We start from the raw sequence: 15,148 nt of genomic DNA, 5'->3' as shown, positions 1-15,148 counted from the left end.
GGCTTAGGGGAAACAAGTGATGGCTGGGAGAGCAGGGGCACTTAGGGAGAGCACTGAGGCAGGAGTCCACCACCCTGCTCCCACTGCCCCACTCTCTGGCTCTGTGCGTTCAGACACTCTCACTTCCACATTCCACTGGTCTCAGCTCCTGTGCATCAGCTCATCTTAACCTTTCGATAAAACCACAAGTGGAAGCTATTATCCCTATTAGCTGATATTAAGATGAGGAAACTGAGACCCGAAGAAATTTAGTAACCTCCCCAAGTTCACATAAGTAGGAAGGGACAGCGCTGGTTTTCCACTCCAGCCCTAACCAACTCCAAATCTAAGCGCCTTGCATGGAGGTGCTGACTGAGCCCTGGCTGGCAAAGGGAAGGGGTCTCACAGTAAGTGCTTTCCTGCTCACCTGGGCTTGGGCGGGGACAGGTCCCAACTGAACGTGCCTGAGGCCACAGGGCATTCCTGCCCACTCAGGCATTCATTCCTGTTGGCTGGGACCCACGGCTCCCACTTCTTATTCCCCAGCCTTTGGTCTGGCACGTGGCCCCCCGTGTGGTTCTTGGTGTTCCTGAGCAAACACCAACCCTAGGAAAGCCTTTGAGGGGCAGTGCTCTTCCAGAAGAGCTAGATCCCTATGGGTCTAGACCAAACTAATCAGAGCCTGAGCCTGACCTTGGCCCAGACAGACCTCCTGATCTTGCCCCTACCCCACCCCCATCCAGGAGGGGGCGCTGGAAAGATCTGAAGTGATCCTAGCTACCTGTTTTACTTGCTGATGCTGCAAAGGACCCACATTGACTTTCAGGAAAGGCCCCTGGAGTGATCCTTGCCTGTACCAGGACCTCCTCTGAGAAAAGCCCTGACAGGCAGCGGGAGGGCCCCTCCAAGCACAGTGCCCCCCAGTGCTGCTCAGGCCAGACGGAACCTGTGCTCTGAGCCACACGCCCCCGCTCCGCTCTGGCTTGCTCAGCCTGTGCACATGTCTCACTAGCATCTCGGTGGGACTCCTTAGGGTGACTGCCTGTCATGAGAAATATTTTCCAGAGGGTTCTCCTCCTGGGTGACTAGTTTTGGAATCCCTGAGTCACTTCAGCTTCCAGGGAATCCTTGGAGGTGTGGCGAGATGGGGGTGGCAATGGGGAGAATGCTGGAGGTGGGACCAAAGGAAAGTTTGCCCAGCACCTAACATCAAGGGTGCCTCCCAATGTGCCCTCACCTGCCAAGGCCTGACCTGGCAGCCAGAGGGGACCTGCTGGGAGTCCCACCCTTGTGCCCCTGGGAAGAGAGATCACATCTGACAGGAAAGGGAAGGGAAGAGGTGACGGCATACATCCTCACCCTTGGCCAAGAAATGCTCTTGGGGTTTGCAGAAGGCTAGACGATGGCTGTCCTGCCCTTCCTCAGAAAGACATTCAAATCCTCACCTGCTACCTTGAAGTCCTGACCCTGCCTTTGATCAGCTCGTGACCTTGGGCCCTCTCTGGGTTCTTTCTCCTTCTTTGTAGAAGTGTGCATGTGTTGGAGGTGGGGGGCAGAGGGAGGTTAACCTGGATGGCCACAAAAGCACCAACCAGCTTAGCTGCTCTAGACCTCAGCTCCTGAATTCAGCGGAGTTCACTGAAACTCATGTGCACTCACGTGATGTGAGGTGGGGCACTGAGGGTTAAAATGTTGAAATACGTCTGCCCTTGCTGGTCAGTAGATGATATCCTAAGCCCTGGGGCACCCCTGCCACAACCTCCCTGTGATCCCGCAACTAAGGCTTGCTCAGATAGGGGCCTCCAGAACATAGCTCCCATGTCCTGATTGGTAGGTGAGAATGATACTGGTTGCTAATGATTTTTAGTGTCACCTTTAGTTACTAAAATGCTGAGGCTCAGGAGCACGCCTTCACACACAGAGAGCCCAGTCTAGCTTGGGAGACAACACTGGGGAATCAGAGCGCACAGGACTAGACACTCCATAACTCCCTCCTCAGCCCAGTGCTGGTGGCTCCCCACAGAGGTCCCATGCCTTACTCAGCTTTGTCCTACAGTCATGGCTGCCCCTGTTCATTCATCCATTTGCCAAATATTTATTGAGCACCTATTATACACCAGGCACTCTTCTAAATGCTAGGAATGCAGAGAAGGACAAGCCAGATAAAGTCCCTCCCTCGCGAAGCCTCTGTCTTAGGAGACAGATGATAAACAAGGAAACGAGATAATTTCTGATAATAATAATAAGTGCTATGAAGAAAATGAAACAGTGTTATGAGATAGGGAGTTATGGGGGGAGGGGAGCTGCTTTAACTTGGAAAGTCAGGGAAGGCCTTTCTGAGCACTCAGAATTTGACATAAGGATGGGGAGGGTCTGGGGGATGAGTGGTCCAGGCGGTGGAAGACAGACATGCAAAATCCGAGAGGTGGGAAAGAGCTGGGCATATCTGAGGAACAGAAAAGACAGTGTGGATGGAAAACAAAGGATGAGGGAAAGAGTGGGATGTGATGAGGCGGAAGAGTTGGGCAGAGACCAGATCACATAGGGTTCCAGCCCACAGGCTGTGGTGAAGCATTTGGATTTTATTTCAAGGTCTGTGGGGAGGCATTGACTGGATTCAGACAATATCTACTTGATGTGAGTTTCCCAAGCATGAGTACCTAGTCCTTGATATTATGCTACCCCCAGGGCTGGCATCAAATAAGAGTTGCTTTTATCCGACATGTACACACCATGGGCCAGGACTGTCCTCAGGATTCTTTTAATCCTCACAACAAGCTGATGCTATCAGTTCCCTTATTATCTCACTGTACCAACAGAAAACCAGAGGCTCCAAGATGTCATGTAGCTTGCCAAGGTCACTAGCTAGTGTTGGAACCAGGATTAGAACCCAGGCAATCTGGATGCTGAGGGGTTCCAAAGGGAGAACTGGAAGAGTCTGTGAGCACCTGAGAAGTTTTGAGTAGCAGGAGAAACAAGAATAGGTCAAGAAAGTCATGGGGAGGGGATGAGGAAGAGACCAGCTGGCTTGCCCTGCTGGGAAGGCGAGAGAAGACTGGGACCCAGAAAGCCCGATGGGGAAATTCCTTCCTTTTATACTGCTGAATATAGCAAAGGCAAGCCACAAAGCTGAGGGCCTGGCTGCCTGAGGCATCACCCACCCCTCACCCAGGGTCTTAGCTGCTCACCTAACCTGGGCTTCCTCCAACTTTACCTGGAGCCCACAGCTCTCCCTGAACAAGTTAGAATCACCTTAAACCTCCGCAAAGGAGAGGGCAGGGATGAGGCTTAATAACAGGGAAAAGGCTCCTCCTGCCCTCAGCAAAAACAAACAAACAAACAAACAAACAAAAACCCTTTCAGCTTTCATAAAAGCACAAATTGTCGGGGGAGCCAAGGTGAAGAGGAAAAGTGGAGGGAGATCGCTGCGCTGGGCACTTTGCACATATTCACTCTTCACCAATGTCACTGTTACAGATGAGGAACCTCAGAGATGATATATAACCTGACCAAGGTCACACAGCTTAATAAACCAGGATTCACTCCTGAGTCTGTCTCCATTCAGTGCCCAGGCCCTCCAGAAACAGTCTCACTTTCAGGCAGGTTTGCACTCTGCTGCCCTCACCTACATTTCCCCAGGCACTGAGCCCCATGACCCACTTCGCAAACAACCCTTTTGCCTGGTCCTAGAGCTTCCTTCCTGCTTAGCCTTTTCTGGCCTCCATCTATTTCCCCTGTGCCAATCAGAGCGTTCATCTTTGGGAGCTGGGTTTCCTAATCACCTCCTTCATGGGCCCCAGCTTGCCTTGGGAGTCCCTTGGACTGAGACCATGTTGTCACTCTCCTGAGTGTCTGTGTTCTAGACAGCCAGGTCCCCCCAGGCCTGGGGTCTGTTGGAAGTTGGACCAGGGTGGAGCGGGGATGGGGGAGCTCTTCCTTCAGATGCATCTGAAAATTTAAAAATTCCCCTACCATCCTGTTCAGGATTTCCAGCCCCACGCCCAGGTCTGCACTCCATCTCTGAGCCAAGACCCAGCACCAATATTGTCCATCCCCACGTTTACCCCAGAATCTCTCCCTTATCCACCTGTAGGTTCCACTCCTCCCCTCTGCAGAGGGTTCTTCATAGGTGCCCAGGCAATAAGGATGGGAAGGAGCCAAAGCAGGTATTCTCACCTCACCTCCTGGAAAATGCTTGGATGCGTGGGCCTGTGGAATGTGGAGAGGGGAGCATCTATCTGTCCCAGGCCTGAAGTCCACAAAGGGCCTTAAATTAGACTTTTGATGTTATTCTCAAATGAAGTTATACATAGAGTCTATTTTTTTTATGTGGACAAAAGGGAGTTATGTACAACAAGTTCAGTGAATGAAAATAGTCTCACAGGGTGATCTAATCCTAAATTCCCAACTGGGCAGATCATGGTGGGTGGTCACGCCCCAGGCATATAACTTCTTTAGTAAAAGGTTTACCTTTGCCTTAAGCAAGCCCTGCCCATTGTTCTTGTGCATCTAGGTTAACATACCTTTGAAACACCAGAAGTAATCATCTTTCCCAGACCCCTGGAAGGCGTAAGCACCCTCAAGGGAGCACATAATCTTGCTAACTATCCTATACTTTGCTTTCTTCTACCTTCCTGTAATCTGCCTTACCTTCTCTCCTTAGTTCCAAATGCACAGAAGAAACTGCAAAACTGTCTTTCTCTGGAGCGTTTGAGATCTTGTTTTCCTCAGTCTGCCTCAAACAAACTCATAAAAATTCTCTACAGGTTTGGACGTTTCTTACATTGACAGTTTAAAGTGTTAATTTGCTAAATGTAAATATTGAAAATAGACTACAGCTTTTCAATCCTTTTTGGCACCTCACTTTTTAAATACCAGGAACCTCAAAAACGGAAGAAGGAAGGCCTCTGTCCCCCCAGCAACTGTCAGGCCTTGATGTGTGCCCCAAAAGGAAGAACCAGGAGAGGGGTGTAACTGGAGGGAGACAGTGTACACACTAAGGGGTAGTTAGTTGTATGGCAGGAGAGAGGTGGGAACCCCAAAGCCGGGTCCTCTCAGCTGAAACTCCTGGGAGGCCAGATCGCAGCTTTCCTGAAAGCTGGCCCTTTTGTGCCTGCACTCCTCAGTCCTGCCCTTCGTGGCAGCAGGAGTGTGCCAGGGCAAGGGCCAGGGACAGGCCCAGACTGGCAGAAGAGTGTAAGAGGCGGCACAACTCGCCCTCCTGCAGCTCTGGGACCAGACGCTTAGGCTTCACGTTCTCTCGCCAGGGCCAGAATCCACGTCCAGCCCCAGACAGACCCCCGACTCCAGTCCAGCCCCACTTCCCCGCAGGAACCGCGGCTAGCCTTGCCACCCCTGCAAAGGCAACGCCAAGAGAGAAGAGAGACTCCGCTGAGGACCCAAGCAAGGCGGAAGGAGCGCCCTCCCTCCCACGGGAAAGACAGATGTAGGGCTAATGAAAGGGAGGCAGAGAGAGGCGCGGGGCTGGCGGGGGAGCGCGGGGGCGTGGCGGGGAAAGGCGAGCTCCGAGCGGGGAGCTGACCAGACCACCCGGAGGGCCACCGCGACGTCGGGAAGAGGGAGCCAGGGAGAGGGGCCGGGAGGGGGCGTGCAGTGTGGCCCGAGGGTCCTGAGCTGAAACTCAACACCCGCCTTTGGAGGGATCGTCCTCCTTTCTCCTCCGCCCCTTCCCTTTCCCTCCCTTTTCCCCTCCCTCCTTTCTCTTAATCCCCAGGACCGAGCCCCGAGCCGGAGCGGAGAGGGCCTGAGGGGAGGAGAAAGGAACTGCCCTGAAAGGGGTCCGGGAGCCTGGGAAGGGGAGGGAAAGGGCGCCGCCAGCGGGGGTGAGCCTGAAGGCCACGCGCGACCCCCGGAGCCTTCCCAGCCCTCTTAGTGTCCACCCCACCACCAGGCGAGTCCCCAGGCCCCTGCCCTTCCTTTTTCTCTTTGCTCCTTTTGCTTTGTGGCCTTTCTCTGGGTTCCCAGAGATACCTGGGTACTGCCTCGAGCCCTGGGAGCGCCGAGGGGCCCTGCCCAGGGTGCGCGTGAGAGGGGCGGCGCGCTTGCGCCGGGTGCTGGGGACCAAGGGTGGGAGCTGGAGCGGGTGGCCCTGCGCGCTGCGGCCGAGGAGCGGAGGAGGGCGGGTGGGCCCCTCTGCGGCTGTGGAAGGCCATCCCGCCCCTTCGAGTCTGGCCGCGTGTTATCGCGGCGCCCCCAGACCGCGGAGGTGCTGAGAGCGAGTGTGAGTGAGTGCGAACCGCCTCATCCAGAAGTTGCGAGTGTCTGGGCGGAAAGCAGCCACTCGGGCAACGCAGCCCCACGGTCACGCTCTCGCAGGCCTTTGGTGTAAGCCTGGCCTCCTTTCGCCAAGATGGGCGAGTTTGAAGGGGGACCGATGGCTCAGTTCTAGCTCTCTCCCTCCCCGGCAGCGGGGCCGCTACAGCACCCGGATCGCCCCGAACACAGCCCTGGGATCCCCGCTCTTCGGCCCCGGGTGGGGTTGGGTTGGCCCCTAAACTCGCTTGTCCAGCCTAACCGCCCAGGCGGCTTCTCCCAGCCCTCAGGGCTGTCTTGAGCGGCCTGTTGAGTCGTCGAGCGCAGCCTTAGCTTCCGCCTCCCCGCCAGCCCCGGCCCTAGAAGGGAACTTTAGGTCCATGCGGACCTGGGGTGCCTCGGCGGCCTAGGGCAGGCATCTCCGGGGGCCTGGCCAAACCGGCGGCCCCCGGGAGGCTGTGGGGACAGTGCAGAGCTCGCGCCCTTGGATGAGGTCCCGCAGCGACGCCCCGGCCCGCCCTGCTCCTCCTCCTGCCCGACCAAGCTGCCTCCCATTTGGGGAGTTTTGTGGGTTTTCTTTCTCCTCCTCCAACGTCCTCGTCCTCGGAGGCCACGACTCAGGCGCCGCAGCCGTGGGCCGCCTCCATGGTGCGGGGCAGCCGCTGCTGAAGTCAGCGAAACCGAGCCTGGCCTGGAGCAGGCCGCACCGAAGGCCAGGGCCATGGCCGTAGCCACGTCGGTGAGTCCACCAGGGAAAGGAGGCTGTGGGGCAGAGACCTTCACAGCTGCCCTGCACTCCTGTCACTTTTATTTCTGCCGTCTCTTTGTCTCTCTCCTTGGTCCCTTTCTTCTCCAGGAGGCTGTCCCTTTTCTCTCACTTCTGTTTCCCTTTCTCCTCACTGCTCATCCCTAGCTCCTTGTGGGTGTAGGTTCCCCTTTTCCCCCTCCTCTCCCCATTCTCCCCTTTTTCTTTCTAGAGGCTGCCCAGGGATGGAGGGAAGGGGGCAAGTCTAGCCCGAGTTTTATCTGCTCTTTTATGGGCGGAACAGATGGCCACTGGTGGCTGGCAGGGGCTTGTGATTGGGAGGCAAGTAAAAGGTTGGGAGGGGGCTGAAAGAATGGAGGTGGCTCCGGGAAAATGGGAGAGGCTGGAGGGCCCAAGGAGGCCCTTCTGTAGAGGAGGGATGGAGGAAAGGGGGGAAACGAAGCAAAAGCGGGAGATCGGGCAGGGAGAAAGAGAAAATAGAGGGAGGAAGGGAGGTGATGTCAGCCAGCCTCTGGCCACTTTCTGGGGACTGGGGACAAAGGGAGGAGACAGCTGGCATGATGGGACAGTGGGAGGAGGCCTCCCGGAGTATGCTGTGGTCCGCTGCCACCCCCCATTAAGTCAGCCCCTCCCTCACTAGTCAGCCAGGTCCCTGAGGAGGGGATAGAGGTGGCTACACCCATCATCAATCAGGTTATCAGCAGCTCTGGCCTGGGTTCCCCACAACTGCAAGGCCCAGAGGTTTGGCCCCATTGGACAGAATTCAAACCTAGCACTGGGAGGAGCTGTCCTCAGCCCCGCCTCTGCTTTCTGTCTTGCACTCCAAGCAACTCTGTCCCCTTTTCCACCTTCCCTAGGCCCTAGGATTCCCAGGGAAAGCCAGGCTGCCACCTGCTTTCTGGTCCCCTCTGAATGGGTACTCTGGGCAGGAGGATTGTGAGGCCGGAAAGAGAAGCATGGTTCTTCACGTCCTCCCATTTCCTTCTAGGATAAGTTCAAGTTTCACTGTTCAAACCAAATTCCTTTTAGTTCCTCCATCTGTATGATGGTGAGAAAAATCATCATAGTTTTCAGAGCCAGGAGAGGGGAGGGAAGAAGCTGGTCAACTGTAGTCCCAGGAGGAAGATTTTTCTTTTTACCCAGAGGTGTGTGGGGTGGGGGGGGAGGGCTGGTATTTATGATCGTCAAACTTACAGGATCCTGATAACAGCTAGTATTTATTGAACATTTACTGGCCCTAAGCTTTGTCCTGGTTTGTCCTGGTTGTTTGACACATTATCTCATCCAACCTTCACAACATTCCTGTGAGGATAGTACTATTTTATCCAAAAATAGATATTTGGATATGGACATAGAATTCTACAAAGGAGGAAACTGAGGCTCCGAAAGGTTTGACAACCTGCCCATAGCCACCCAGGTAGAAAGGGATAGAGCCAAGGCTCAAAACCAGTTCTGTCTGCCTCAGAACTGTGCTCTTAACCCTTGGCTAAATCCAAAACATCAATTGAAAATTTATAATTAGAAAGAAAAGTGCCACGCTAACCAGGAATTTGTATCACCTGGTTAGCATGTTTTCTTTCTATGGGACAACATCCTTTAGAAACCAACATAATCAGAAAATGGTTTGATAAGTTTGGAATCAGGCAAGAGGAGAAGTCAGTTTGCTGTTGAAATCACCCAGTGATGAAGGGCTGCCAACCTCTCCACCTGAGGGAAACACCAGCCAAGAGAAACATGCACTCATGCTGGCTGAGCAGGGCATCCTTCTCCCCATGGCCCGGGGGCCAAATACAACCTGCCAGAGATCTTTAGCTTGAGATTTTTTACTGAATTAGCCCCGATGGATCACCTGCTCAGTAATGCTTAACTCCCTTTCTCCACCACCACTGTGTGAGCCATCATTGCCTGGGATCCTGCCTGCAGCTGCAGTCATTTAGCAAAAACTGAAGCAGAATATATTTTGATATCCTGAGTGGTTTAAGCTTGATTCTACCAAAGGACATTGTGGAACCAGAGCCCTATGAAGGGTGACTAGCAAAGGGAAATTGGGTATAATGAAGACTTTATATGCGTTTGAGTCATGTTTGAGTCATGGACCTTCTTGACTTAACCTGTGCTCCTAATATAAGAAGGAAAAGGTAGATCCATGTGTTTGTGATTATGGAGAGGCAGTAGAGGAGTGATTAAGAGTGCAGGCCCTAGGATCAAGCAGCCAGGGGTTCACATATGTTCCCAGCTGCACCAGTTGTATGTCGTTGGGCAGTGTACTAGCCTCTCTGTTTCAGTTTCCTTCCCAGATGGGGATAATGACGGCTCCTCCCTCCTTAGGTTGCTGTGAGGATTAAATGAGATGAGATGATTAGAGCAAAAACTTTCAAAGTGTCTGGATACGTAATTTGCACTTAGTATCTGTGACTTACTACCTGAGTGTGTGGATCTTCAAAGGAAAAGTTTAGATGTCCCACCAGAGAGGACTGGAAACAGGCTGATAAATGCTTGCTCTTGGTTGGTCCACCAGCCCCTTACACACACACACACACACACACACACACACACACACGAGTGTGTACTTTTTCCATTTCTCCATGGTAACCTCAGCCTCTTCTGAGAACCTTATTTGCTCAGACTGAGAATAAAACAATTGCTTCGGTTTCCGTTTTCCTCCTTTTTATGCCTAGGCACTGTCTGGGCTGAGCCAGTCCCAGTCCCTCTCAGAATGAGGGGTCTCTGCAGCTGCTTCATCTAACCTTTTGTTTGTGGGGGATGTTGATGGGAAACGGGAGGTAAAGGACATTCTGTGGGAGACCTTAGCAGGACTTCCTTGTGTATGCAAGGCTTTGGAGGAAATTCATTCAGCACATGTTTATTGAGGACTGATTCCAGGTCAGGCCTTATTGCAGAGGCTAAGGAATATAGGAGTCCCTGTTCTCACAGGGCTTACAGTATAAGGGAAGAAATCGATAATACAAATAAATAGACAAATATTATAAAGTATTATGAAGGAAACAATGAGTGGACACAGACACAGAATGGGGTAGGAAAAAAGTGAAGAAAAGACCTCTTAACAGCAAGTGCCAAGGCCCTGAGGTGGGAAAGAGCTTGTCTAGTTCAAGGAATAGAAAGGAAGAGGGAAGTCCAGGGAATGAAGCTGGAGACACGGCAGAGCCCAGTGAGGAAGGTCTGAGTCAGGAGGTCAGATTCTTAGCTTGAAGGAAATGGGAGCTCTAAAGGGTTTTGAGCAGGAGGTAACATGACCTGGTATGTGTATGAAGACCCTCTCCCCACTCCCACCTCACCCACCAGGCCCAGCTGGCCCGGGCACTCTACGACAACACGGCCGAGTCCCCCCAGGAGCTGTCCTTCCGCCGAGGGGATGTTCTACGGGTACTGCAGAGGGAGGGCGCTGGTGGGCTGAACGGCTGGTGCCTCTGCTCCCTGCACGGCCAGCAGGGCATAGTGCCTGCCAACAGAGTGAAGCTCCTTCCTCCTGGCCCAGCACCCAAGCCCAGCCTCTCCCAGGTGCCCCCAGCCGAGCCTGGCTCACCATATCCAGCCCCAGAGCGCAGCAATGAGGACCAGGAGGTGAGAGCTGGAGCCCTCCCAACCCCGGGGCAGGGAGAGCCCTGAGACCACACGCAGTTCTTCAGGGCTCTGCTCTAAGAAGCCTGTCAACCTTTTCTGGGTTCTAGTTCCCCGTGGGACAGGGAGGAGGTTGGAAAGTGTCTACACTCCTCCAAGGCACACACGTGACCTGATTCCCTGGTCCCCACTCCTGACCCACCCACCCGTCTTGATCCCCCAGGTGTATGTGGTGCCACCCCCAGCTCGTCCCTGTCTGACCTCAGGATCACCTTCCTGCCCACCTTCCCCTGACCCCATCTACAAGGTTCCCAGAGGCGGTGGGACTCAACTGGCTGCCTCTGGAGACGCCTTGGAGGTGAGGGCTAGAGGTCTGTGTATGTCGGGCTGGGAATAGACAGCTGTGGAGGGAGGGAGTCAATTGCTGAGAGTAACTAGCTGCTCCCTCTCCAGGTCTATGATGTGCCCCCCGCTGCCCTCCGAGTTCCTTCCAGTGGCCCTTATGACTCCCCTGCCTCCTTTTCCCGCCCTCTGGCCCGGGTCGCCCCACAGCCCCCTGGAGAAGACGAAGCTCCCTATGACGTGCCTCTGGCCCCGAAGCCACCATCAGAGCTGGAGCCAGATCTGGAGTGGGAGGGGGGCCGAGAACCAGGTCCCCCCCTCTACGCTGCCCCTTCCAACCTGAAACGGGCATCAGCCCTGCTCAACCTGTATGAAGCACCTGAGGAACTGCAAGCAGATGGGGAAGGTGGGGACACTGACGAAGGCATCTACGACGTGCCCCTACTGGGGCCAGAGACACCCCCTTCTCCAGAACCCCTGGGAGCCTTGGCCTCCAATGATGCGGACTCCCTGGCCCTGCTCCTGGCCAGAAGTCCTCCACCCTCACACAGGCCCCGGTTGCCCTCGGCTGAGAGCCTGTCCCGCCGCCCTCTGCCTGCCCTGCCTATCCCTGAGGCCCCCAGCCCTTCCCCGGCCCCCTCTCCTGCTCCAGGCCGGAAGGGCAGCATCCAGGACAGGCCTCTGCCCCCACCCCCACCCCGCCTGCCTGGCTATGGAACCCCTAAGGTTGAGGGGGATTCAGAGGGCGGAGAGTTGGAGGACGATCCAGCAGGACACCACAATGAGTATGAGGGCATCCCGATGTCTGAGGAGTACGACTATGTCCACCTGAAGGTGAGCTCACCTCCAGCCAGCCCCTCCCGAGGTGCCCCTGGGTTTTGAGCAGGAGGTAACATGACCAGGACATGAGCAGGAGGTAATAGTCCCTGGAGAACTGGGGGGGCGTGAGGAGGCCTGGGCCCACACACGGACTCGCCTTCCTTCCCTTCCTCTGGCCTGGGACTCCAGTACTTGGCCACACTTGTACCAGTACCACATCCCCCCCTAAACCCAGGCTGGGATCCCTGAGCCCTCTGACTCGCCACCAGAGCTCTCCCAGACCTGGAGTCCAGGAACTGCAACCTCTGATGGCAGGAGAGACCTCAGGGAGGAAGGGGGAGTGGGGAGGGCCAGGAAGGCTACCCAATCCCTGCCTGAGACTCTGACCCCTTCTTGCAGGGCATGGATAAAACTCAGGGATCTAGGCCCTTGGATAAGGCCTTCCCAGATGGTCCTGAACTGCTGGAGAGGGGGCCACCGGAGCAGCAGGTAACCCTGTGGTGGTGGTACTAGAGAAGGGGGACCGGGGAAGGAGGAGCAGGAACATGGAAGAGAGTATTAACTGAACCATCAAGAGAACTACATTAGGATGGGGTGAAAGTTCAGTGAAGTGGAACAGTTGGAGTAGACAGGAGTTAAAATTCAACAGGAAGGAGATGGAATTTAGAAAAGGATATCAGGAATTCAGAAAGAGGGGAAAGAATGTGTTGGAGAGGAATCAGAAAACTGAGCATTGAGGAGCAGAAAGTTTCTGGGCTGTGGGTGAGAGCTGGGCCAGGTTACTTCTGGGGCTCCTTCCAACTGATTTCCTGGGTTTTAAGAGACCTGGCTCCTAATCCTGGCTCCACCATGAAAAAACCAGGGGCTCTAACGTGGCCAGTTCATGTCTCTGGGCCTCAGGAAAGTGAGGTGGTCTCCTTGACTCTGGTTTTAATCACAATCGCTACCATTTTTCAGGTATTCACCAAGAGCCAGACTCTGTGCTAAGCACATTGCGTGCGTCAACACTAATCCTAGCCAGTTGGTACTCCTACGGGGCTTAGTGTGCAATGCTCTCTTCTGAGCCCTTTCTATATACTGTAGCAACTCACACTCATCTTCACCGCAGCCTTAGGAGGCAGATACTAGACGTGCGCTAGCCGATGTGGTAACCACTAGCCAGACACGTGGCGATCGCGTACTTGAAACGTGGCTGGTCTGAACTGAAATGTGCTGCAATGTAAAATGCATACGAGAATTTCTAGACTTAGTGTGAAAAAACATCTCAATAATTTTTATATTGATTATATGTTGAAATTACAACATTTTTAGGTTTGGGATTTTAAAATACACCAGTTTTTTTTTTACTCTTCTTGACGTGACTACTAGCAATGTTCAAATCACACGTGTGATTTGCATTGTTAATATTGAACAGTGCAGGACTTCGATTCCCCAGTGTAGAGATACGGAAAGAAGCTCAGAGACTTGTGTGAGGTTGTTTGAATCCAGATGTATCTGACACCAGCTCTGAGCACTTTCCTGCCACTCACTATGAGGATCTAAATTTTCTGATGGGCAAAGATAAGAGCTAAAGGGATTGAACTAGGACGAAAGGACTGAGGAACAAAGAAGGGAGGAGGAAGGAAGTGAGAGCAGGAGTGACACTAACAGAGCTTTCCCACTGACCACTCCTTTTGCCCTCAGGACGCCCTGTCCCCAGGGGAGCCACTGGTTCTGCCCACCGGAGATCTACAGCTCCTGCACTTCTACGCAGGGCAGTGCCAGAACCATTACTCAGCACTGCGGGCAGCCGTGGCAGCCCTGATGTCCAGCACCAGGGCCAACCAGCCCCCACGCCTTTTCGTGCCCCATGGCAAGCGGGTGGTGGTGGCCGCTCACCGCCTGGTATTTGTTGGGGATACCCTGAACCGGCTGGCAGCCTCCACCCCTCTCCGAGCTCAGGTTGGGGCTGCAGGTACAGCGTTGGGCCAGGCATTACGGGCCACTGTGCTGGCTGTCAAGGCAGCTGCCCTGGGCTACCCATCCAGCCCTGCGACCGAAGAGATGGCACAGTGTGTGGCAGAGCTGGCAGGGCATGCCCTGCAATTCACCAACCTGCTCACAAGCCTCGCCCCCTGAGGGTTCCAATCTGCCCCTCCCCTCCCTGCCAGAGACACCCCTCCAGACACTGGGCAACTGGAAGGCTCTTTTAGGGACTAGGAGAGGTGGGGATCCCCATCCCCCCCTTCAGTCATCTCCGTCTCTCACAGAGACGTCTCCACCCCCTACCCTGCAGCTTTTTGTACAAGCCATTTTGTATAAATTATTTTTATTTAATATTATTCCCTGTTTTGTCAGGGGCAAGTGCCAGGTCCTCTGGAGCAGGAGGACTCTTCCTCTTTCCTCAGCCTGGGGTGGAGGGTCTTGTCACTACACTGCCACCCACCTCTGGAAGCTCAGCCCCACAGAGAATCAGGTGGCTGAAACCCGGGCCACCTGCATGTCCTGTTTCTTGGCTCTAGAACATCAGTGCCTCACTGTTAGTTAGAATGAGGGCAGGACAATGACCACCCAGAATATGAAGGTCTGGGAGAGGCCCGGGGCTCCTCTCCACAGGATGTGGGAGAGCTGGGCCTCTGGCACTGGGCATGCACCTCAATAAACCGTACTGTCTGGCTCCGTGACTCTGCTTCTTAGGAGCCTGGGGTTGGGTCTGGTGCCCCTTGGCCAAACCTATGGGACACACTATGGACAGGATGGGTGCCTTTAGGATTTGGGGTGAAATTTTGCTGTTTCGTCAACAACTATTCATTCTGCGGGTTCTTAGCTCCCATGATGTGCCAGGCACATACATTGTGGGGTGGAATGGACATAAACAAGTCAGTCAGTTGCTGATAATGGAAATAAACAGGGTGATACGAAGGACTAACCAGATGAGAGGAGAAACCATGGAAGGAGACTATAGACAGGATGGTTGGAAGGTGATATCTGAGCTGAGACCCCAAGGATGAGAGAACCAGCATTCCAGGAAGACAGACACTGACTACTGACCTGTGGCCTCCAACACCTCATTGTCAAATGATGTCATTAGAAAGGAGACATGTGGAGGCCATTTAAGGCCACACGAGAGCCTTAAAAGGTGCTGTGCTGCAGAGGTCACCCCAACTATCTTCAGCTTTGTGCTGCAGGATAGCTCTGGCCAGCTGGAGAGTGCTGCTGGCTGGCCTTGGTGCTCGCTTCCTTAGGTTAACCCAAGAGGGTCTGACCCCTGAAACTCCCCTGCCCAGGCTTCCTGCTGAGCCTCCTGGACACAGCATCTTTTAGAGTTGCTGACGAGCAGATGAATGTATGTTAGAAGTCCATAGTCTTCAGGGCTTTGGTGAAATAGATGAGCCATGGCTTGGATGGGGA

General features: G+C 54.1%; 1 protein-coding gene across 3 annotated transcripts; it reads left to right on the top strand.

The window, feature by feature from the left end:
* The first annotated feature begins 5,232 nt into the window (after window positions 1-5,232).
* EFS (embryonal Fyn-associated substrate) lies at window positions 5,233-14,414 on the top strand. Of its 3 annotated transcripts, none has more exons than XM_033109644.1 (6): window positions 5,233-6,991; window positions 10,322-10,600; window positions 10,821-10,955; window positions 11,150-11,773; window positions 12,158-12,247; window positions 13,442-14,414. In XM_033109644.1, the coding sequence occupies exons 1-6, from the start codon at window positions 6,974-6,976 to the stop codon at window positions 13,874-13,876; spliced, it is 1,581 nt and encodes a 526-aa protein (XP_032965535.1). In that variant the 5' UTR covers window positions 5,233-6,973; the 3' UTR covers window positions 13,877-14,414. The 3 variants fall into 3 exon arrangements, with proteins under 3 accessions (XP_032965535.1, XP_032965537.1, XP_032965534.1); XM_033109643.1 differs by having other exon boundaries at window positions 5,235-6,991; window positions 11,051-11,773; XM_033109646.1 differs by lacking the exon at window positions 10,322-10,600 and having other exon boundaries at window positions 5,234-6,991; window positions 11,051-11,773.
* Window positions 14,415-15,148: the final 734 nt, after the last annotated feature.

The sequence above is a fragment of the Rhinolophus ferrumequinum genome, chromosome 6 (assembly GCF_004115265.2).
Source record: "Rhinolophus ferrumequinum isolate MPI-CBG mRhiFer1 chromosome 6, mRhiFer1_v1.p, whole genome shotgun sequence".
In the NCBI taxonomy this organism is placed as follows: domain Eukaryota; kingdom Metazoa; phylum Chordata; class Mammalia; order Chiroptera; family Rhinolophidae; genus Rhinolophus; species Rhinolophus ferrumequinum.
This window is presented reverse-complemented; position numbering and strand designations above follow the sequence as displayed.